We start from the raw sequence: 23,944 nt of genomic DNA, 5'->3' as shown, positions 1-23,944 counted from the left end.
ATAGACACGGGGCCACAACACTGTGAGCTGGCAATAAATAAACATCAGCATTGGCTAAATGTGTCGCAGCCTCCGTTTCCATGGCGACGGGGACCGGGGCAAACGATCGGGAGGCTGCGGGAAGTTGTGCTCATTGATTACTAGGAGTGAGAGAAAGAAGAATGTGTTAGTAAGGATTGATCGCTTGTCTCCTTCGCTTGGAGCGTAATCAGCATAAGTCGTCCTGACTGTTCCCACGGGGGAGCCCTGCTGGAGTGAGTCCCACATGCTGTCTGTGTGACGGAGTTATGATAATAACTTTATTTGTTTGGCACTTTTCATACAGAAGTTGCCGTTCAAAGTGCTTCACAAAAATACAGGCATAAGCGAGCATAAAAAATGTAATACAAAAAGATAGAGAGGTAGCAAGGTAAGGTAAATCGCAGTTCTTCAACAATACAAATAATAAAATAGAATAGATTAGATAGAGTAAAAAAGTGCGGTTTGATTCAGTTTCAAATAGGCTAAAAATAAGCAAATAGAACGGACAGTAAAAAGTGTGATAAAATTGTTCAATAAAAAAGATATAACAACAGAGCAGTGTATCGCTCTTAATACTTTGAGTTTCTTTACAAAGTTCTAACATACAACAGAGCATCGCTCTAACAAAGGCGTCCCTTTTCAAGTGAAACTTTACATACATTATATGTTATGGTATGATTCAGACGGTCTGTGTGAGTTATGATTCAGACCGTCTGTCTGAGTTATGATTCAGACCGTCTGTGTGAGTTATGATTCAGACCGTCTGTCTGAGTTATGATTCAGACGGTCTGTGTGACCGAGTTATGATTCAGACGGTCTGTGTGACCGAGTTATGATTCAGACGGTCTGTGTGACTGAGTTATGATTCAGACCGTCTGACTGAGTTATGATTCAGACGGTCTGTGTGACGGAGTTATGATTCAGACGGTCTGTGTGACTGAGTTATGATTCAGACCGTCTGACTGAGTTATGATTCAGACGGCCTGTGTGACTGAGTTATGATTCAGACGGTCTGTGTGACCGAGTTATGATTCAGACGGTCTGTGTGACCGAGTTATGATTCAGACGGTCTGTGTGACTGAGTTATGATTCAGACGGTCTGTGTGACGGAGTTATGATTCAGACGGCCTGTGTGACTGAGTTATGATTCAGACGGTCTGTGTGACCGAGTTATGATTCAGACGGCCTGTGTGACTGAGTTATGATTCAGACGGCCTGTGTGACTGAGTTATGATTCAGACGGTCTGTGTGACGGAGTTATGATTCAGACCGTCTGTGTGACTGAGTTATGATTCAGACGGTCTGTGTGACTGAGTTATGATCCAGACCGTCTGTGTGACTGAGTTATGATTCAGACGGTCTGTGTGACGGAGTTATGATTCAGACCGTCTGTGTGACTGAGTTATGATTCAGACGGTCTGTGTGACTGAGTTATGATCCAGACCGTCTGTGTGACTGAGTTATGATTCAGACGGTCTGTGTGACGGAGTTATGATCCAGACCGTCTGTGTGACGAGTTATGATTCAGACGGTCTGTGTGACGGAGTTATGATCCAGACCGTCTGTGTGACGAGTTATGATTCAGACAGCAGCGTGAACAATAAAGGCAACGAGACTCGAGAGGAAGAAGTGCAACGAGAAGGGAGATGTGAGCCGTGAATGCGAACCACACAAGGTCTATCACTGTTGTTAACTTGTTATATGATTCAGGCCATAATTCCAAAATGGCAATACTGTAGAGGGGCGACAGTGGCTCGGTAGGTAGAGCAGTCGTCTGGTTATCCGGAGGTTCCCGGTTCAATTCCCGCTCCTCCCGTGCAGCGTGGTCGCCTCTGCTGTCGGTCTGTGAGTGAGTGGGTCAAATGTGAGGAACAAATTGTAAAGCGCTTTTGGACAGACCCCCATCTGAGAAGACATGTTATTGTTAGATATGATTCAGTCCATGGTTCTGTAGTTGGTGATACCGTGGTCGACGGTGGCTCACAACAGTCCCGCTCCTCCGGGCAGCGTGTCGACGTGTCCTTGAGCAAGGCACTTAACCCCCAACTGCTCCTGATGAGCAGGTTGTGACCTTGCATGGTCTCCTTGGTTATTATTCATTTTTTACCCAGGGACAGTGCACATTAATCAACATCTTCAGTTGATTAATGCAAACTCCACACAGAAAAAGGCCCCCTGCTGGGGTTCGAACCCAGGACCTTCTTGCTGTGAGGCAGCAGTGCTAACCAGTAACCACTGTGCAGCCACCTACGCCGTTAGTGTGTGAATAATATGTGAGTGCATGAGCTGTAAAGCGCTTTTGGATAGAAGTGCTATATAAATGCTATGATCAGAATAGTAACTTGTATACATTGTGACATTAGGCAAACTTTAAATTACACCCCCTGTAATTCACTACTCCTCATCTTTCTGGGAACCCCCTGTAATTCAGTACTCCTCATCTTTCTGGGAACCCCCTGTAATTCAGTACTCCTCATCTTTCTGGGAACCCCCTGTAATTCAGTACTCCTCATCTTTCTGGGAACCCCTGTAATTCAGTACTCTCATCTTTCTGGGAACCCCCTGTAATTCATTAAAGTTGTACATATTAGGCGCGGCTGGGTAGCGCAGTGGACTAAGCACTCGCCTACCACCGCAGAGACTCTGGATCGAATCCAGCTTGTCAGCGGTACCTCCGGCTTGGTCAGTCGTCCCTACCAACACAATTGGCAGTGTTAGCGGGTGGGAAGCCGGTGGGGTATGTGTTCTGGTCGTTGTAAACAGCGACTCCTACTGGTCGGTCGGGGCGCCTGTTCAGCAGGGAGGGGGATCTGGGGGAAATAGCGTGAACCTCCGCGCGCACGCGTTACGTTCCCCCAGTGAGACTCCTCGCTGTCAGGTGAAAAGAAGCGGCTGGCTGACACCACATGTATCGGAGGAGGCATGTAGTAGTTCAACACCCTCCCCAGGCCGACAGTGGGGCAATGCGCGCAACGACCAGGAAGGGAATTGGCATAACGACTAAATTGGATGGGTGAAAAATATACAGAAAGCCCAAAAATAAATAGAATAAAAAAGAATTAAATAAAATTATTGTACATAGTATGTATACTTTTAACAATTGTATACAACATTCTTCGATCTGTGGAACATGTTTGTTACGTTTTTTTTGTTATCAAAATCTTAATTTTTATTATTTATTTCCCAGCACCTCTTCCTTGTGTTGTATTTTAAATGAAGTATGTCATTCCTGCCGGGCCGCGCACACAGCCAAGAGAAAACACATGTACAGACTGGGCAGTAGATGACACACAGCCAAGAGAAAACACATGTACAGACCTGGGCAGTAGATGACACACAGCCAAGAGAAAACACATGTACAGACTGGGCAGTAGATGACACACAGCCAAGAGAAAACACATGTACAGACTGGGCAGTAGATGACACACAGGGTTCCTGGCTCCGGAAACACACAGCTAATTAATTAATCAAAGCTAATTCATCCTCCTATGATATCATACTGTATGTTATAACGATAATTCTAATTCACACACACATGCGCGCATGCACACACACGCACACACACGCACACACGCACACACACACACACACACACACACACACACACACACACACACACACACACACACACACACACACACACACACACACACACACACACACAGCATAAATACACATACACATACACACTCACAAACGCAAACTCATTACACATGCACACGCGCTCGCTCAGTTCCAAACACACCACACCACACAAGACAAGATCAGATTTGGGCCCAAGTCATTCTCACAACAATATGAACATCTCCAACATTCAACAAGGTATGTCCCGACACACACATGGTAGCTAATAATGTAATGCTCAACTGGGCTATTTCTTCTTAATTATAATCTTTAGTAGTATAGTAGTGTCAGTAGATTATGGCCATATGCATCTGTCTGAGTGGTTGTTTTAGGTTGTTATTTTAGCTAGAAATGCTGCCTTCAGTGGTTCATTGTGTGATTGTGTGTGTGTGTGTGTGTGTGTGTGTGTGTGTGTGTGTGTGTGTGTGTGTGTGTGTGTGTGTGTGTGTGTGTGTGCGTGTATCGGTGTGTGTGTGTATGTCAGTGTGTGTATGTCAGTGTGTGTGTGCATGTCAGTGTATTTGTGTGTGTGGCTGTGCATGTCGGTGTGTGTATGTGTGTGCGACGAGTGCATGTCAGTGTGTGTGTGTGTGTGACAGCGTGTGTGTGTGTGACAGCGTGTGTGTGTCTGTGTGTGTGTGACAGTGTGTGTGTGACAATGTGTGTGTGTGTGTGACAGTGTGTGCATGCGACAGCGTGTGTGTGTGACAGTGTGTGTGCGTGCGACAGCGTGTGTGTGTGACAGCGTGTGTGTGCGTGCGACAGCGTGTGTGTGACAGTGTGTGTGTTCAGTGTGTCTCAGTGTAAATCTGTGCTCCTCTCTTAATGCCTCCATATTTCAGAGACTAGCAGGAGATTTACGTCCCGCTGCTCGCGCCAATTTTCACTCCTCCGTCTCAGCGGATAAATCAGCTACACTAATACAGCTGCACTGTGTGGAGACACACACGCGCACACACACACACACACACACACAAACCTGCAGAAAGACTAGTCTGTATCAATACTGATCCTCTATGTGTTTCATCGTATGGTGGGATTTTTTTATTTACATTTTTTATTGTTGAATCGCCGTTTACACGCATACATTCATCCAAATGGGATATGACACTGATGTTTTGAGCTCCGAGCCGACATTTAGCCTTTATTTTACTTTCATACCAGCGCTCGTTTCCCTATGCTATTTAATTTGTTTTTCTTGTTACTGTACCTCAGTTGCTATTGCATGTACATATATGTGTTTTATTACACGTATATGTACATACATACCAACTATTTGCCTGTTTTATCCTCCATCCATAGCAACACTATATTATCACCGCCATCCAAGTTGGGGGATCCCCCCTTGAACGGCCCTTCTGAGGTTTCTCTCCATCACATCGCCTGTGGTGCTTTTTTCCCCTTACCTTCACTGGGGAATGTCTGGGAGTGTTGCATATTTGGATTTTATGGTGGATTTTGTTATTGATTTATTGTGATGTTTCTTCTTAACTTGTTTAAAGAAGACTTGCACACAGCCCATGGGGACATTGCCTTGTGAATTCGGGCTTGACAAATAAATTAGATTTTCTAAATGTATGATGAAGTAAAAAAAGAAATATTTGAGAATTGTCAAAGGAAAATGACAAGTTGGGTTATGATACTAATATCACTCGTCCCGTTGTCATGCATTTCATTATGATGAGCCTCCCAACAGAGACGGATAGTAGGAGAGATGATTCTATGGCTAAATTAGGAATATTATGATGAGCCACGTTACAGTTGACCACCAGTTCTCAACCTTTTTGGTTCATAAAATAGAGGGACTCCTGTTCACAAAGCCCCTATAGACCCGTTCGCTGTATACAAACATACCGTGTTCGAGCCAATCAGCAATACCAACTGAGCAGTGGTGCGTTATTGAAATCATATGGGGTGACACGCACCACGTGCACGCGCGCTCCCGGCGCGTGCGCGCACTCCCGCGAATGCGCATTTAATGTCCCCTCGCTTGGGCACAGACTAAAGACGGTGCCTAATTGCCTCTACGAATGGAATGTAACACGTCTTCACAACAAGTTAGGTGTGAATGTGTCTGAGAACGTATTTAACACACCTGACGACCGGCGCTATTGATATGCAAATAGCGAGTACTTATCATGGGGTGGCACACCGTGCTACCCCGTCCCATGAACAACGCATGCCTGCAACTGAGTCACGTGACTAAGTTGCCCCGGACCTGCGCAAGCTCTGGCTCTAATGGAGAAACCATGGCACTCCCCTGACTAACAGTATAACAGGGCTCTGTGGAGAAACCATGACACTCCCCTGACTAAAAGTATAACAGGGCTCTGTGGAGAAACCATGACACTCCCCTAACTAAAAGTAGTTTCAAACGAAAACGGCTGGATGTCATTTTGCCAAATCAGCAGCATGGCTGTGAGTGTGAGTCTTTCACCTTTTACATATCTAGCTTTGGCATGGATTGATTGTTTAGATCGCTAGCATGGCTAACAAATGCAAATAAGTATATTGTAGTTTGCCCAGTTGTTCTGACCAGGATTACGTTCCTATCTGCTCCGGTGATGCATGTACAGTCTGACGTATGCGGCGAACAGGTCTATATAGTTAAGCGTAGGCAGAATGGTGAACATTGACACAAAATAAAGATTTTTCCGGTTATTTCACCTGATGGAAGACTGTTGTTTATTAATAATTTCACAAGAAAAAATAAAACATTTGTATCAAAGATGATAAAACATACTGATGTATTTGTATATATTTTTTATATTGTTGTGCCAACGTTAGGGATGGGTACCGAATCCGGTACTAGTTTTAAGGGTATCGACCGAATCACGTCGGTACTACAGAGTACCGATTCACGTGTGATCCACCGGTGCCACATTTCGGTAATAAATTATCATTTGTTTTAAATATATTTTTTTGTCCGATGATGTCAATGTTTATAGTTTAGTTTAGACAACACTCGCTGCAATATTATATATATATATATATATATATTAACAAATTGTTCTAAATAAATAATAATGATAATAAATAATTTGATGTTTGGACTCATTTTTTTACAACTGAGGTAGGTAGATTACATTTTAAGAGACTAAAGTACCGAAAAGGGTACCGTTGGGTATCGATTAGGGATGTCCGATATTATCGGCCGACCGATATTATCGGCCGATATCGGCAGTAAAATGTGATATCGGAAAATATCGGTATCGGTAAAAAAATAAATAAAAAAATAATAACATTTTTTTTTTTTTTTTACATTTATTTAACCTTTATTTACCCAGGCAAGCAAGTAAGAACCAATTCTTATTTTATTTATTGTCAAAAGTATGCATGTTGGTTTAATTCAATAACAAGAGATATGTAATGTTAATTTAAACTTTTTAATGATCATATTTTGCACAGATAATGCTTACATTTAGAAAGCCTTTTGAATGCATCCAGTGAAATTATTAGTTACCTGAAATTATTCAGTTTTTTTGGGGGGAAACCCTGCATATATCGGTATCGGTTGATATCGGTATCGGTATCGGAAATTAAGAGTTGGACAATATCGGAATATCGGTATCGGTAAAAAAGCCAATATCGAGCATCCCTAGTATTGATGTACCGGTATCGGTTCAAATGTGAACGGTACTCAACCCTAGCTAATGTACATATTCTGGCGTATGAATGACAACAACAATAATAATCTGGACAACTCTTCTTGTATCCCATCATTACCGTTCAAGCTTGGCCCAGGATTGTAAAAACTTCACCTCCCATCATTCCCCGCGTCCTTGTCCAAATGGCTGGGAGCCAGGGAGAGGAGTGATGAATGATGGGACCTGTAGTTCCCGTAGACAGCGTTGAGTGGCAGGGTTGTGACAGGGCACTGGTGAGAGCTCAATCAGCTGATGTAAATAAGAGATCCCACCCACCCCATCAATCACCCTCAACCAATGACAGGCCTGAGATGGGGTTGCACTGACCCGTCCGCCCCTCACTAAAACCCAGAGACACACGCACCGTCGCACAAGCCACCCCACACAAACACACACATAAAACCTGTATTCAAGTAGTTAATTGCTACTGCTGTTAATGTGTCCCCGATGGGCTTCGAAGCTTCAGTAGCGAATAATCAAAGCTTCCTTCTTCCTGCACACAGTTTCAATGCGGCAGGTAAACGAGAGCTTTCTGAAAGTTCTCATAATGGTAAAATGGTAAATGGCAGCATTTATATAGCAGCTTTTATCCAAAGCGCTTTACAATTTGTTCCTCACATTTTACCCGTTCACACACCGACGGCGGAGGCGACCATGCAGGGAGCCAACCTGCTCATCAGGAGCAATTCAGGGGAATCTCCGGATGACCAGACGACTGCTCTATACCTACCGAGCCTCTGTCGCCCCTAGTGGTTCTAGTTCTCATGACTTAATAATATCCTTGTCGGAGAACAACCGATTCTAAAAATGTATGTTGGATTATTATTTATATAAGCTATCTTTATGCCGATGTAGACACATTTTGGGAGTAAAAACAAGTATTTGAATGTGAACACCATGGCAGTGATAATCTTGGAAGCAGTCGGGTTCAGCCCTGGTCACTGATGCAGGTCCAAGTGGTGTCTCTCACTCCTGGTGTATTATGAACTAAATATCATATTGTGATTCTTTTAGCTTATCATTTTTAAGGTCTTGAGTTTAGAATCTTTAGAATGTCCTTTTTGGAATCTATATGTCCTACTTCATTTTTGAATTTTTCTTTTGCATTTAAAAAAAGTTAGCATTTTGTACTTTAGTACTTTTTTGTATAGTATCTTTTTTTTTATCTACTTTTTCTCCCCATTTTTCTATTTTTCTCCCTTCCCTAATTTCGTATTGTCCAATTCTACCCTCCCCTGTCTCGAACGTTGTTAGACCATGCCTCCCACAAGCCGGCTGCAATGTGGACGAAGCCATGCATCATGTGTCCCCTCCGGTACTCCTGCATTGGTGGCGAGCGCCTTGCCCACTGCGCCACCTAGCCGCAATTTGTATAGTATCTTTATTCATTTTACTGTATGAAGCACAATCTCAGGAGGCTCATACAGAACCAAGCATTTCACTGTAATGTACATGTACCTTATACGTGACAAATAAAACAAAACTTGAAACTTTTCAAAGTTTAAAACTCACTCACTCACTCGCTCAGCCCTCAGTGGCAGCTCACAGAGTCTAAAAGACCAGTTGAATCCATGGAACAATGCTTCACATCTATGCACGATTAAAAGGTACTTAAAAGGGGCGGTCAGGTGGCGTAGCGGAGATTGTGCTTGTCACCAATGCAAGAGGCTGCGGTCTCGACTCCCGGAGAGTCAGCATTGCCTTGGCTCGGGCTGATCGCTATACTAACTCGTTTGGCTGAGTTAGGGGGAGGGGAGCCGTGGGTGGGTCCTGGGTGTTGTGGACAGCGTCCCCTACAGTTCGGTCGGGGCGCCTGCTCAGCAAGGGTAGGATCTGGAGAGAGGTAGTGCGACCTTCCACACGTTACACTCTCCCGGTGAGAATCTGCGCGGCCAGGCTGCGTCTATGCCTTCTACAACGCTGTTCGGTTTCCGGGTTCCTCTGATTGGCCACTAAGCCCACGTGACCCTACGCTAGCACGCCCCCCTTATCGCCGCCAGTTATCGCTTACGCCCGCGCATGCGCATGAGCCGCGACAAGCCGCTTCAATGACAGAGCTCTCATGGCTATGTGTCTAATATGGCCGTCGCTTATCAATGACTTGTTTTGTTTACATCAGGGTGAACGCTGTTGCATTCGCAAATATGAGAGCTCTGTCAATTGATAAGCGACGGCCATATTAGACACATAGCCATAATTTAAGATATAGTTTATGCATTGGCAAATATGAGAGCTCTGTCATTGAAGCGGCTTGTCGCGGCTTATGCGCATGCGTAATCGATAACTGGAGGCAATAACTGGAGGCGTCGGAGGAAAACATGTGACAGTCTCCGGCCTCTCGGACCAACAGTAGGGGAAAGTGCGCAACAACCAGGAAGGGGGTTGGGAATTGGCATAACGACTAACAGTGGGATGGGAGTAAAATCTGAAAAAAAAAGGTACTTAAATATTCAGCCCTGTACTCCTACACATGACAACACATTTACATGCAACACCAATATCCCATTATTATTCAAGATACTCAAGACTGGTGTTTCTGATTGGAAGCAGGAAAACTAACACTGTAGTGTCAGGTGCTGCTGCCTGTAGTGCTGGGCGATTCATCACATTTTATTTTCTATTACGATTTTGACTTCCAACGAATGCATACAATCAAAATTTTTTTTTTTGTAAAGCCTGAAATCACAAGGTAATGCCCCCATGGGCTGTACAAGTCTTCTTTAAACGTCAAGAAGAAACATCACAATAAATCAAGAACAAAAATCCACCATAAAATCCAAATATGAGACACTAAAAACCTAGCAATAGGAAAAAAGCGCCACAGATGGGCCGTTCAAAGGGGGATCCCCCAACTTGGATGCCAAGTGATAAAATAGTGTTGCTATGGATGATCGATGGGTGGAGAATAAAACAGGCGAATAGTTGGTACGTATGTACAGTATATACATGTAATAAAACACATATGTACATGCAATAGCAACTGAGGTACATAAGAACATTTTCTTATGCATGATGTTTCCAAAGTCAATGAGTAATCATGTTAAATAATCTGGATCACAATATTGGCCAAAAATAATCGTGATTATATTTTTGCCATAATCGAGCAATTATGTGACCGTCATCAGTAGGGTTGGGCACCGAGAACCGGTTCTAATAGGAACCGGTTCCTAACTTCCGGTTCTGGAACATGTTTGCATTTCGATTCTTTATAAAAAAAAAATATTAAAAAAAAATGTATATATAATTAACTTTGTTAATTGAATACCCTAGTTACAGTACAGCAACCAAATTAAACTGTATCAAGTCAACTGACAATGTGAATAGTATGAAAAAAAAAAAAAAAAAAAAAATCCTGCTAAATAAACTGTGACCGGTTTAGACCTGCACCTCAAAGAATCGGAACCGAGAATCGTTTAGAACAGGAATCGAAATGGAGAATCGGAATCGTTCAAATCCAAACGATGCCCAACCCTAGTCATCAGGTGTAGGCCGGGTTTGGGCTGGTGAATAGAGCCCACACGGAGAGTACTGAAGAGAGGAGGTTTGGGCTGGTGAATAGAGCCCACACGGAGAGTACTGAAGAGAGGAGGTTTGGGCTGGTGAATAGAGCCCACACGGAGAGTACTGAAGAGAGGAGGTTTGGGCTGGTGAATAGAGCCCACACGGAGAGTACTGAAGAGAGGAGGTTTGGGCTGGTGAATAGAGCCCACACGGAGAGTACTGAAGAGAGGAGGTTTGGGCTGGTGAATAGAGCCCACACGGAGAGTACTGAAGAGAGGAGGTTTGGGCTGGTGAATAGAGCCCAGACGGAGAGTACTGAAGAGAGGAGGTTTGGGCTGGTGAATAGAGCCCAGACGGAGAGTACTGAAGAGAGGAGGTTTGGGCTAGTGAATAGAGCCCAGACGGAGAGTACTGAAGAGAGGAGGTTTGGGCTGGTGAATAGAGCCCAGACGGAGAGTACTGAAGAGAGGAGGTTTGGGCTGGTGAACAGAGCCCAAACGGAGAGTACTGAAGAGAGGAAAAGGTTTGGGCTGGTGAATAGAGCCCAGACGGAGAGTACTGAAGAGAGGAAAAGGTTTGGGCTGGTGAATAGAGCCCAGACGGAGAGTACTGAAGAGAGGAAAAGGTTTGGGCTGGTGAATAGAGCCCAGACGGAGAGTACTGAAGAGAGGAAAAGGTTTGGGCTAGTGAATAGAGCCCAAACGGAGAGTACTGAAGAGAGGAAAAGGTTTGGGCTGGTGAATAGAGCCCAGACGGAGAGTACTGAAGAGAGGAAAAGGTTTGGGCTGGTGAATAGAGCCCAGACGGAGAGTACTGAAGAGAGGAAAAGGTTTGGGCTGGTGAATAGAGCCCAGACGGAGAGTACTGAAGAGAGGAAAAGGTTTGGGCTGGTGAATAGAGCCCAGACGGAGAGTACTGAAGAGAGGAAAAGGTTTGGGCTGGTGAATAGAGCCCAGACGGAGAGTACTGAAGAGAGGAAAAGGTTTGGGCTGGTGAATAGAGCCCAGACGGAGAGTACTGAAGAGAGGAAAAGGTTTGGGCTGGTGAATAGAGCCCAGACGGAGAGTACTGAAGAGAGGAAAAGGTTTGGGCTGGTGAATAGAGCCCAGACGGAGAGTACTGAAGAGAGGAACAGGTTTGGGCTGGTGAATAGAGCCCAAACGGAGAGTACTGAAGAGAGGAACAGGTTTGGGCTAGTGAATAGAGCCCAAACGGAGAGTACTGAAGAGAGGAGGTTTGGGCTGGTGAATAGAGCCCAAACGGAGAGTACTGAAGAGAGGAAAAGTGTATACAAGCATGTCATACTATGATGAATACATAGAGATATGGTGGGGAAAAATCTGGGGAAATTATCCTTTAAAAGTGCACAATGGTGTTTCAGGGAGAGAGGGATTTGTCTGTAATCAGTTTACAAAACATATTTACTATACATATAATTCTTTTTTTGTATCTTATGTCATCAGAAAATGAAAAAAATATTCTGAAGCCCGGTGAACCAAACGTAAGCCTGCAATATGTTTGTAGAGAGAAGTGGATCAGTACCTGATACCCAGGTTCATGGTCTCTGCGGTCCCTATCATCCCAATGGCCAACAGCATGTTGTTACAGATCTTAGCTGCCTGGAAGGGGGAGAGAGAGGCAGCGTTACTGTGTGCGTGTGCATGTGTGTGTGTGTGTGTGCAGCAGGGGTGTCAATCAATCAATTCTACTTCTTTTACAATACTTAAGTACTGTTTTGGGGTATTTGTACTTTACTTGAGTATTATTAGGTTTGTATACTTGTACTTTTACTCAATTACATTTCAGAGAAAAAAAACACACTTTTTACTCCTTACATTTAAAATGCAGACCTGCAAAGTACAAAGTACAAATCTTGCAGGTCCAACCATTTTAATTAGTATATTTGTTTCTCTGGCCGAACTAATGTTAACATTATTAATCCTGCGGCCGCACTTTATTTAAAAACAGACAATCAAATCCCCAGCAATGGAAAATGAACCCACAGGGTTTCCGTTAGAATTTTTTTTTGCAGGTCTGAGTGTCCGGTAGATTTCAATCTACCGGACAAATGGGATAAATTCCGGTCAGAGTTTATTGAGCTTAAAAACAATTGATATGCCTATATAAAGAATGACATCATCAAGGCATTTATAATATTTTAACTTAAAACTAGGCTACTTTTGCGTATATACAGTCATTAATATATTCCAAATAAAATAAGTCCCTCGAGACTTCGTGCTGCTGCCGACTTGAGGTGTCGGTGGGCAGTCTGCCCGACATTAATAAACAGCAGTCTGTTATAATCACATTTTTATGAGCTAACGAATTCCGTTATATTGGACATTTGTATTAATTATATCAAGCGAAGAACTGAGAAATTTGGCAGAGAGAGACGGCAACATTATCATGGGTTTGCGTGATGACTCCACCTCCCAACGACTTGGTGCTGGTCATAATGTCCTGTGAAAATAATTCCCTCTAAGCACAATTTGATTATTTGAATTGTATTAAAATAGGCTAAAATTAAATAGCCTATGCGATGAACGAAACAATCATTACATTTGTTTCATCGTTGCTTCACCAAGCAGCCGGTCTAATAATGACATCGCTGTTGTCAGCGCGAGCTGGCTGCTGCTAGATTTACGTGAAGCATGGAGCTGCAGACCCACAGAGCAGCGGTGTTTTTAGGTCCGGTCTGGGGACCGCTCAGCAGCGCCCCCCACCCAACAGCTGAATTGCCAATGGCTGAATTGGAGTACTGCACCTTGCCGGCAAAGCTGGCGGGTTCTGTGGGTCTGCAGATGGATGCTTCTCGCCAATCTAGCAGCAGCCAGCTCGCGCTGACAACAGCGATGTCATTATTAGACCGGCTGCTTGGTGAAGCAACGATGAAACAAATGTAATGATTGTTTCGTTCATCGCATAGGCTATTTAATTTTTGCCTATTTTAATACAATTCAAATAATCTAATTGTGCTTAGAGGGAATTATTTTCACCGGACATTATGACCGGAGAGATTAAATATGTCGGACTTCAACAGATTTTGCCGGTCAAATACCGGTAATAACGGAAACGCTGCCATACCCATGCTGATTGGTCCTTGTGCAAGACTAGAAAGCGGGGATCTTTGATTAAACACCTGCTATCAGAAGAATAATTTCATATCAAATTAAAACATTTAAAAGTAGAAACTTTTTGACTTTTACTCAAGTGTGTTTTTAGCCAGATACACTGACTTTTACTTGAGTAAGATTTTGAGACGGTACCCATACTTTCACTTAAGTATAATTTCTGGGTACTTTTTACACCCTGGTGTGCACACGCGCGCATGTGTGAGTTTGTGTGAGTTTGTGTATGTACAGTATGTGTCTGTCAGGAGAAGTTTGTGTCTGAGAGAATAATTCAAACTTGTATGTCATCAGAATCCTCTACTCAGTGGTTCTCAAACTGTGGTACGCGTACCACTAGTGGTACTTGGTGGTACTGCTGGTGGTACTTGAAAAAATTTAATAAAAAAAATAATAATAATAAAAAAAAAAAAAAAGTGCAGTCAGGCCACTGAACTTAGAAGCAGGCCAGGCCGCGTGAATACTTTCGACAACAAATGTTTGTTTCCGCGTGCGAGTTTTGCGCTCTGATTGGCCAGGTCATGTGACATGTGCGCCAATCGTGGGACAGCAAGTTCTGCGCTTATTTCAGGGTCCAACAGCCTGCAAACTACCTGGCGTTCTATCGCCATGCTCTAAGACAAACTCTAACCTTAACCAACTACGAAAGAGCGCCTAAGCTTAACCAGTGCAGACACTTGCGGTCCCACGATTGGGCGTACATGTCACATGACCAGAAATGACCTGGTCAATCAGAGACGAGGAAACAAACATTTGTTGTCTAAAGTATTCAGGCGGCCAGGCCAGTGTTTCTAGTTGTGGTGGCACGATAGTTAGATAACCTAAGTGGGGAACAACCAGGAGATCACTGTGACAGAGAGTAATGCAGTCTAAACAGTCATACATCTTTTATTCAACTTCAGTCCTGATCATAACCATTTATTTTTAGGTTTTTTGTAATGTCAGATAAAAAATGAAATACTCCCACTTTTCTGAAAAGAGTTGTTGTTAAATCTGACATTACAAAAAATCCATCAAAATCTGTGTTGTTGCTAATCATTGACACATGCCTAGCCTGTAATAATCCCCCCAGAAAAATGTACTTTGCATTTGATATATTGAAAATATTTTACTTTTTGTGTTGTTTTTTTTACAATAATTTGTGATGCCATCACACAAACTGGCATTTAAAGAGTTACAATTCGATAATGTATTGAATATGTTTTTATTTTATTTTTTTTCAAGAATTTGTGATGCCCATCACAAACACTGGAATTTAAAGGGTAAAAATAAAAAATAAAATCCTGCACCAGAATGCAGGAAATTAAGTCTTTGTAACAAAATAATTCCTGGTGGGGGACCCCCACTTAGAAAGTGGCCTGCCTGCCTGCCTGCCTGCCTGCCTGCCTGCCTGCCTGCCTGCCTGCCTGCCTGCCTGCCTGCCTGCCTGCCTGCCTGCCTGCCTGCCTGCCTGCCTGCCTGCCTGCCTGCCTGCCTGCCTGCCTGCCTGCCTGCCTGCCTGCCTGCCTGCCTGCCTGCCTGCCTGCCTGCCTGCCTGCCTGCCTGCCTGCCTGCCTGCCTGCCTGCCTGCCTGCCTGCCTGCCTGCCTGCCTGCCTGCCTGCCTGCCTGCCTGCCTGCCTGCCTGCCTGCCTGCCTGCCTGCCTGCCTGCCTGCCTGCCTGCCTGCCTGCCTGCCTGCCTGCCTGCCTGCCTGCCTGCCTGCCTGCCTGCCTGCCTGCCTGCCTGCCTGCCTGCCTGCCTGCCTGCCTGCCTGCCTGCCTGCCTGCCTGCCTGCCTGCCTGCCTGCCTGCCTGCCTGCCTGCCTGCCTGCCTGCCTGCCTGCCTGCCTGCCTGCCTGCCTGCCTGCCTGCCTGCGAGAGAGAGAATGAAGGACAATTGCTTGCTGTGTGTGTGTGAGAGAGAGAGAGAGAGAGAGAGAGAGAGAGAGAGGAGAGAGAGAATTAAGTACATTTGCTGAAATACAGTTGTTCTTAATTTTCTCGCTTGCTATGTGAGAATGTTAGTTATTATGTTCTCAATGCCCCTTGCATTGTATGAGTTGTGTGGAAGAGTTTGCTAGTTCTAGTGCATAGCTGAATAGACTGTATTTTAACGTCGTCATATGGTGGTACTTGGAGAGCCAGCTACGTTCTCAGGTGGTACTTGGTGTAAAAAGTTTGAGAACCACTTATAAACCCCACCAGCCCCACGCTTTCTCATAATCACAAGCAATCTCAAAACAATTACTGCATGGTTCCTGCAGGTTTCAACCCAGTTCAATATAAGACATTTTTTAAGACAACTATTATTTTAATACCACTTTGAATAAAATGTAATAGCTATTTCACGGCCATACTGGGGGGAACTGATGGGCTATTACCAGACTGATTACTTTGCAGCCTGGACATTTCCCCTAAATACATTTAAACAAGATACAGAGATGTTATCGCAACATAGAAGTAACTTCCGAATCAAATACATTTTTAAGACCCATCATAATCACATTTAAGACCGTCTTAACACTTTTTAAGGTCTACAATTCTGATTATTAAATTTCAAAGAACACTCCGACAAAAGAACACGCCACTCCAGAGAGAGACAAGAAGATAGATACCAGTTTCCTCTCTGTGCGTTCAGTAGAAAGCTATCTGGCTGCACGTTAGCCTAGCTTAGCACAATGAATGGAAGCGGACACCGTCCTGTCTCAAATCTCCCTTTCTTCTCTAAAACACTCGAGCGCATTGCTGCCTCCCGACTCCACTCCCATCTCCAGTCCAACACCCTCTATGAACCCCGTCAGTCTGGCTTCCGTCCAGCTCACAGCACCGAAACTGCACTGGTAAAAGTCATCAACGACCTCCTCATCTCCGCTGACTCTGGTGCCGTCAACATCCTGATCCTACTCCATCTCAGTGCAGCCTTTGACACAGTGTGTCACTCCATCCTCCTCCAAAGGCTGCACCAACTGGGTGTTGAGGGCACAGCACTCGGCTGGTTTTCCTCCTATCTCACTGACAGACATCAATTCATCTCCCTCTCCGGCCACACCTCCTCCCCCTCCCCAGTCACACAGGGGGTCCCCCAAGGCTCAGTCCTCGGCCCCCTACTCTTCATCTGCTACATTCTCCCCCTTGGTCACATCATTCGCAAATACAACCTCGACTTCCACTGCTACGCTGACGACCCAAATATACATCAGCACACAATCCCCTCACAACCCACCCCTCAGTCACATTGAGTCCTGCATCACCGAACTTCAAACCTGGATGACTCATAACCTCCTCAAATTAAACAGTGACAAGACGGAACTCTTCATCATCGGCACCAAAACCACCCTCAGTAGATCCGGACCCATCACACTGTCCATCAATGATTCTAGATAGATAGATAGATAGATACTTTATTAATCCCCTTGGGGAAATTCAGGGTATCTCGCAGCTCACACAGTATACAGACATCGACAGTTCTCATTCAGTTGTTTCACGTTATGTCTGCATCATGAATTAAAAATAAGCACATGATAAAATTCAATTAAATCATATCTATCAATATCAATAAGAGCGTGATGAGATAAAAGCAGGTGTATAAAACAAGTGTGTAAAAACAGGTGTAAAAACAGGTGTGTGGGGAACAGGTCAGAGGTCAAGGTCCCCCGCACTATATTACGCTGTTGTACAGTCTGATGGCTGTGGGGACAAAGGACCGTCTGTGCCGCTCAGTCCGTGAGTGCAGGGAGATGAGCCGTCCGCTGTGACTGCTGCTCTGCCTCACCAGGGTGTGGTGGAGAGGGTGTCTCATATGTGTCTCATACCTATATCCACAATCTGCTCCTCCAGAACTGACTCTACCCATCCACGCCAGTTTGCTAGCAACCCGGCTAATCTCTCCTACCCTCCTACAGCCACTAATACACCTGTCACAGTACGGGGAGGCTTATGGAATTGTCAATCAGCAGTCAAGAAAGCTGACTTCATTACTGCCTACGCCCATAGTCTAAATCTGCAGCTCCTGGCTCTAACTGAGACCTGGATAACCCCCAATAACTCATCAACACCTGCAGCATTATCTACAAACTATAACTTCACTCACACACCTCGACCTTCCAGACGGGGTGGAGGCACTGCCCTCATGACATCTCCTTCATGGGCTACAAACGTAACACCACTCCCAGAACTGTCACTCTCCTCTCTCGAATATCATGCAGTATCTGTCTCTAATCCTTTCAATCTCACCATTGTTACACTCTACCGCCCTCCAGGTACACTCGATCACTTCACAGATGAGCTGGACATGCTTCTTAGCTCCTTACCGGAAGATGGTACCCCTCTCCTTCTACTGGGCGACTTCAACCTGCCTGACTCATCTCAGTCAGTCATAGTAGTCTCCCTCCTACAATCGTTTGACCTGACTCCCACTGCCATGCCTCCCACCCACAAAGCAGGCAACTCCTTGGATCTCATATTTTCCCGTAACTCCAGCATCATTAACACCACGGTAACTCCCCTACATGTATCTGACCATTCCTTCATATCCTTCTCACTAACTCTCATGCTTAACCGAAAGGTCTTCACCCCAACTCAAACAGTCTCACTCAGACGCAACCTGCCCTCCCTATCCCCCTCCACCCTCTCCTCTGACATACTATCCGCTCTACCTTTGAGTGACACCTTCTCTGCTCTCTCCACAGAGATGGCAACCTCCACCCTCCTTTCAGCCCTTGCAACCTCCTTCGACAAGCTCTGTCCCCTCGTTGAGAAACCTGCCCGCCGTTCCCCACCCAGTCCATGGCTGACAGATCCAGTGAGAGAACAAAGACAGGTCCTGAGAGCAGCTGAAAGGAAGTATAGAAAGTCACGCCTCACTGCTGACATCGACACATATCACAACCTCTTGTTAACATTCTCCAAAACCATCACTAATGCCAAAGCTTCTTTCTTCCACCATAGGATCGAGGCCTCTGCCAAGAATCTTCGCAAACTGCATGCTACCATGTCCTCCCTCCTCACTCCCCCCCCACCCCCCCCTCCCTCATCTTTCTCTGCCGAAGACTTTGCGATCTTCTTTGAGGAAAAAGTGGAGAACATCCGCAGCTCCTTCTCCCAACCCCCACCCATTCCAAATGCTGAATCGAGAACCTCATCCTTCACTCTGTCATCTTTCTCTCCCATTACAGAAGCAGAGACCCTGACACTGGTAACGTCAAACCGTCCGACTACTTGCCAGCTGGACCAGCTACCCTCCCCACTCCTCCAGACCATAGCACCAGACATCCTCCCATTCCTAACTGCAACCATCAACTCCTCACTCAACTCGGGGGTGGTCCCCACCTCCCTAAAACAAGCCAGAGTCACGCCGCTCATAAAAAAACCAACCCTGAACCCTACCGTCATAGGCAACTACCGTCCTGTCTCTCTTCTCTCCTTCCTTTCTAAAACACTTGAACGTGCTGTATCCAACCAACTTACTGCTTATCTCTTACAGAATGACCTCCTAGACCCTAATCAGTCAGGCTTCAGGACTGGTCACTCCACAGAGACAGCCCTCATTGCGGTCACAGAGGCACTTCACTTAGCAAAAGCGAAAGGCCTCTCCTCTGTCCTGATTCTCCTAGATCTATCTGCAGCCTTCGACACAGTCAACCACCAGATCCTCCTTGCGGCCCTCGCAGGAATGGGAGTGGCTGGCTCTGCGCTGACATGGCTGTCATCATACCTCAATGACCGCTCCTACCAAGTGTCATGGAGAGGGACCCTGTCGGCCACCCGCCCCCTGCGGACGGGTGTCCCCCAGGGCTCGGTTTTAGGACCCCTTCTCTTCTCCCTCTACACTAAATCACTGGGTAACATTATCACGTCTCATGGCTTCTCCTACCATTGTTATGCCGACGATACTCAACTCTTCCTCTCCTTCCCTCCCTCAGATATCCACGTCTCTGAGCGGATCTCGGCCTGTCTGTCCGACATCTCAGCCTGGATGACGTCCAACCACCTCAAACTGAACCTAAGCAAAACAGAATTGCTCCACCTGCCGGCCAAATCCTCCCCCCTAACCGACCTTTCAATCACAGTCGAGAATACAGCTGTGACTGCGTCCCCGACCGCCAAGAACCTTGGTGTTGTCCTCGACGACCAGTTGAACTTCTCTGCTCACATCGCAGCGACGACCAGAACCTGCCGATTCCTCCTGAGCAACGTCAGAAGGATACGCCCCTTCCTGACAAAAGAAGCCACCCAACTCCTCGTCCAATCAACAGTCATCTCCCGCCTCGACTACTGCAATGCACTGCTCGCTGGCCTCCCGGCCACTGCCACTAAGCCTCTTCAACTCATTCAGAACGCAGCGGCCCGCCTGATCTCAAACCTACCGAAGTCGGCCCATGTCACCCCACTTCTTAGGGACCTGCACTGGCTCCCCATTGCTGCACGAATCCGCTTCAAGGCCCTCGACCTAGCATACCGTGCGGCAAAGGGAACCGCTCCCGCCTACCTCCGGTCAATGGTCTCTAACTACACACCCTCAAGACCCCTACGCTCTGCATCTTCTGGCCGCCTCAGACCTACTCCTATCCAAGCTCCGGGAGGGTCATCAAAGAGAAGTCGCCTATTCTCAGTCCTTGCCCCACAATGGTGGAATGAACTACCCACCCCAGTTAGGACAGCCGAATCACGTCCAATCTTTCGCCGTCGACTAAAGACGCACTTCTTCAACCATTATCTGAATTAAAAAAAAAAAAAAAAAACAATAAAAAAATCTAACCCTAACTAACCGTACTGTCATGCACTTGTCCTAATAAACTAACCTACACTGTAGCACTCAACACTTTGATGAACATTGTTGCTCAGCTGATAGAGTTGTGCCCTTCCTGATGGCTTGTCGTACAGAACTTGTAAGTCGCTTTGGATAAAAGCGTCAGCTAAATGACTAAATGTAAATGTAATGTAATGTATGGTTGGTATTGCCCATGATGGCCAGCAGCTTGCTCTGCGTGCGGCTCTCCACCACGGTCCCCAGTGGGTCCAGTCTCCTCCCCACCACTGAGCCAGCCTTCTTCACCAGCTTATCCAGCCGCCTGGCATCCCTGGCCGTGGTATTACCACCCCAACAGACAGCGGCGTAGAGGAGCACACTTGCCACCACTGCCTGATAGAACATGTACAACCTTTCCCCACGCACATTAAAAGACCTACCATCATCACCCCTTCCCCCCTAGTCTGCAACCTTGGTGTCATTCTTGACCCCACCCTCTCATTTGACCCCCATGTCCGCTCCATTGTTAAAACCTCTTACTTCCACCTCCGCAACATTGCCAAAATCAGTCACTGCCTCTCCCCCCCCTGCCGCTGAATCCCTCATACACGCCTTCATCTCCTCCCGCCTCGACTATTGTAACTCCCTCCTCACTGGCATCACCTCCCGCACCTCCATAAACTGCAGATAGTCCAAAACTCAGCCGCCGCTCAACTTCAAAACACCACTGCCCACCTTCAAAGCCCTCCATAGCTTGGCATCCCGCTACCTGACTGATCTCCTTCTCCCTTACCTTATCTTCCTTCCTCCCTCCGGTCCTCCTCCACTGCCTCCCTCACTGTCCCGTCATCCAAGCTCAAAAACGTTGGTGATCGGGCCTTCTCACCCACTGCACCTCGACTCTGGAACTCCCTCCCTCAGACCATCAGAGACTCCCCCACACTTTCCACCTTCAAATCCCGCCTCCAAACCCACCTGTTGGCCCTAGCCTTCAACCTTCCCCAACCTTAACCCCCCCCCCCCCCCCCCCCCCCTCCAACCTGTTGTGATCTTTGTTACTGGGGCCTTATGTTTTCTGTGTATCATGCTGTTCTCCCCGTTTCCCCGTGGTCTTATGTTCCTTTTGTTTCTCTGTTTTCCCACCTAATGTCAGCGACTTCGGGTTCCTGAGAAGCGCTTTACAAATACAATGAATTATTATTATTATTATTATTATTATAGCGAGTTTAGTGTGCAGAATTATGATTTGATCCGTTTGGATGAACTCGCGCAGCCTTGGTCTGCAGGTCCCGCCTCTGCTGTGCTCAGCAGCCAATCAAGCAGCGAGGCAGAGATACTGCTGTGCAGCGAGAGCACACAGGGACACCAGGCGCCTGCATATTAATTAATTTGGTCGTACACATTAACCTGTTAAGCCCTGGACATATTTTCAGAAAATTCGCTCTAAAATACATACCCAAGTAAATGGAAGATTGCTCCACTTCTACAAGGTCCATTTGCATGTTCTTGGTATCTAGGGACATCTATCGACATCAGGGAATGTATTCCCAGTGTCAGAGATATTGTGTCTGTTACTATGCTTATTACTATGACGGTGAATAACACCATGCTAACATTGACCAAAAGTGAAAGATTCAGCACCTTCTTGAGATCAAGTGTACAAAAAATCTAAGCAAATTAATAAAGGGTAGATGATTTACAGGGTTTTTTGTAGATACAGTACAGAATTTTGCCATCTGGAATATAGAATATCAGGCCTATAAATTACCTTTATTTCTAAAGGTACAGAGTGATATTAAATCTTAATTATTATAATAATTGTTATTAAATATAATTATCTTTTATTACGTTATACTTTAGTTCCACCTAGGCTTGCCACGCAGTCAGCGATACCGGTGTCATTCTGTGTTCAGGCCTCCATAGCCCCTTTCGTGACTGTGATGCACCGAGTGAATCCACAGTCACTTCCCAGTCCGTAGCAAACCAACCCAGGTTTACCATGAAGGACTGGTTCTGCCCGAACCGTTCGTTGTACAATTATCACAGAGAAATTTCAAAGGTACTCACAGTTGCACACGGGTTTCGGACAGAGATACGTGATGGTTTGAAAGCTTGGTGTTGCTAATAAACATTTTAAATAATTTTTATAAACGTGTAAACATCACAGAGGCAGCGTTGCATGCTGCACCAGGCATCATGTCACAAATGCAGAATAAGAGAAGAAGCCATTCTGATGCAACGCTGGCGGTGCCTATGGCCACCGCCCCCCACCGGTGTATGCTTTTTCAGTTTCACTTCTAGAGTAGATTTGACTTCACGTGAAGCAGAGAAAGAAGACTCTATAGAAGAGAAGACATGTTACACAACAATGGCAGAGGATTTAAACACCGCAGCAGCTCGACTGGAGAGGAGCTAAGCAAAAGTATGTTGTGCGTTTTAAAAAAAAATCTCGGATCAGCTGTGAGTGAAAGTCCCGCCGAAGAAAGTTGCTGTGGGGGTGGGTGTCACTGTGTGTGTTATTTGGCGAACAAGAAAATGATGGACATTTTCAGTAATGACCCTGCCGTGTTACAAATATATATTTTGGGAAGGGGCGAATTTGGAGTTTTGAGTTCAATTCTGCATGCAAAAAAAATATATCTAGATAATATATACAGTATACGGGTGTAAAGGTACACGTATCCGTACCGACCCGTTTCAGTACTGGACCTAAGGTTCAGTACGGCTGTGTACCGAACGAATACAACGGTACGTGAACCACTAACGAACGCACGTGCAGAATTGAATGCAGAATTGAATTCAAAACTCGATTATTAATTTCAATATAGAACATTCGTTGACAGCCATACAAGTACAATTAGTTACTGCACACTACATCACCCCTGAGTGGAACATGGAAAGCCAAACTTTCCCTCACTGTACCGAAAACCTGTACCGAACCGTGACTTCAAAACCGAGGTATGTACCGAACTGTGGTTTTTGTGTACCGTTACACCCCTAATACAGTATATATATATATATATATATATATATATAACTTAGTGTGTGAGTGAGTGAGTGTATTCCTCACCTGTCCGTTGCCGACCGGGCCGCAGTAGACAACGTTGGCTCCCATGCAGGTGAGCAGTTCCTGGACCGCCTGGTACTCCTCCTCTGGCCCCCCGACCATGAACGTCAGGTTGGCTAGGCTGGCTGCCCCCACACCTACACACACACACACGCACACAGACAGACAGACAGAGAGCTAAGGTTACAGGAGTCTGTTCAGATTTGTGTTGTAAAGATTAAGCGTAAACA

At 45.6% G+C, this 23,944-nt stretch overlaps 1 protein-coding gene across 1 annotated transcript in view; it reads right to left on the bottom strand.

Moving 5' to 3' along the window:
- The window catches only part of LOC311226605 (uncharacterized protein), a gene marked incomplete at its 3' end in the record, with an annotated part of 187,140 nt that overhangs the window by 65,520 nt on the left and 97,676 nt on the right, over positions 1-23,944 (bottom strand). The window contains exons 5-7 of the mRNA XM_084312024.1: positions 23,718-23,851; positions 12,336-12,412; positions 10,763-11,012 (exon numbers count right to left, since the gene is read on the bottom strand). Coding sequence (XP_084168150.1) covers positions 10,763-11,012; positions 12,336-12,412; positions 23,718-23,851 — 461 coding nt within the window. The remainder of the gene's footprint in view (positions 1-10,762; positions 11,013-12,335; positions 12,413-23,717; positions 23,852-23,944) is intronic.

The sequence above is a fragment of the Notolepis coatsorum genome (assembly GCF_963971535.1).
Source record: "Notolepis coatsorum genome assembly, chromosome: 4".
In the NCBI taxonomy this organism is placed as follows: domain Eukaryota; kingdom Metazoa; phylum Chordata; class Actinopteri; order Aulopiformes; family Paralepididae; genus Notolepis; species Notolepis coatsorum.
The sequence above is the reverse complement of the archived record's forward strand: the minus strand, read 5'-3'. Positions and strand labels throughout refer to the sequence as shown.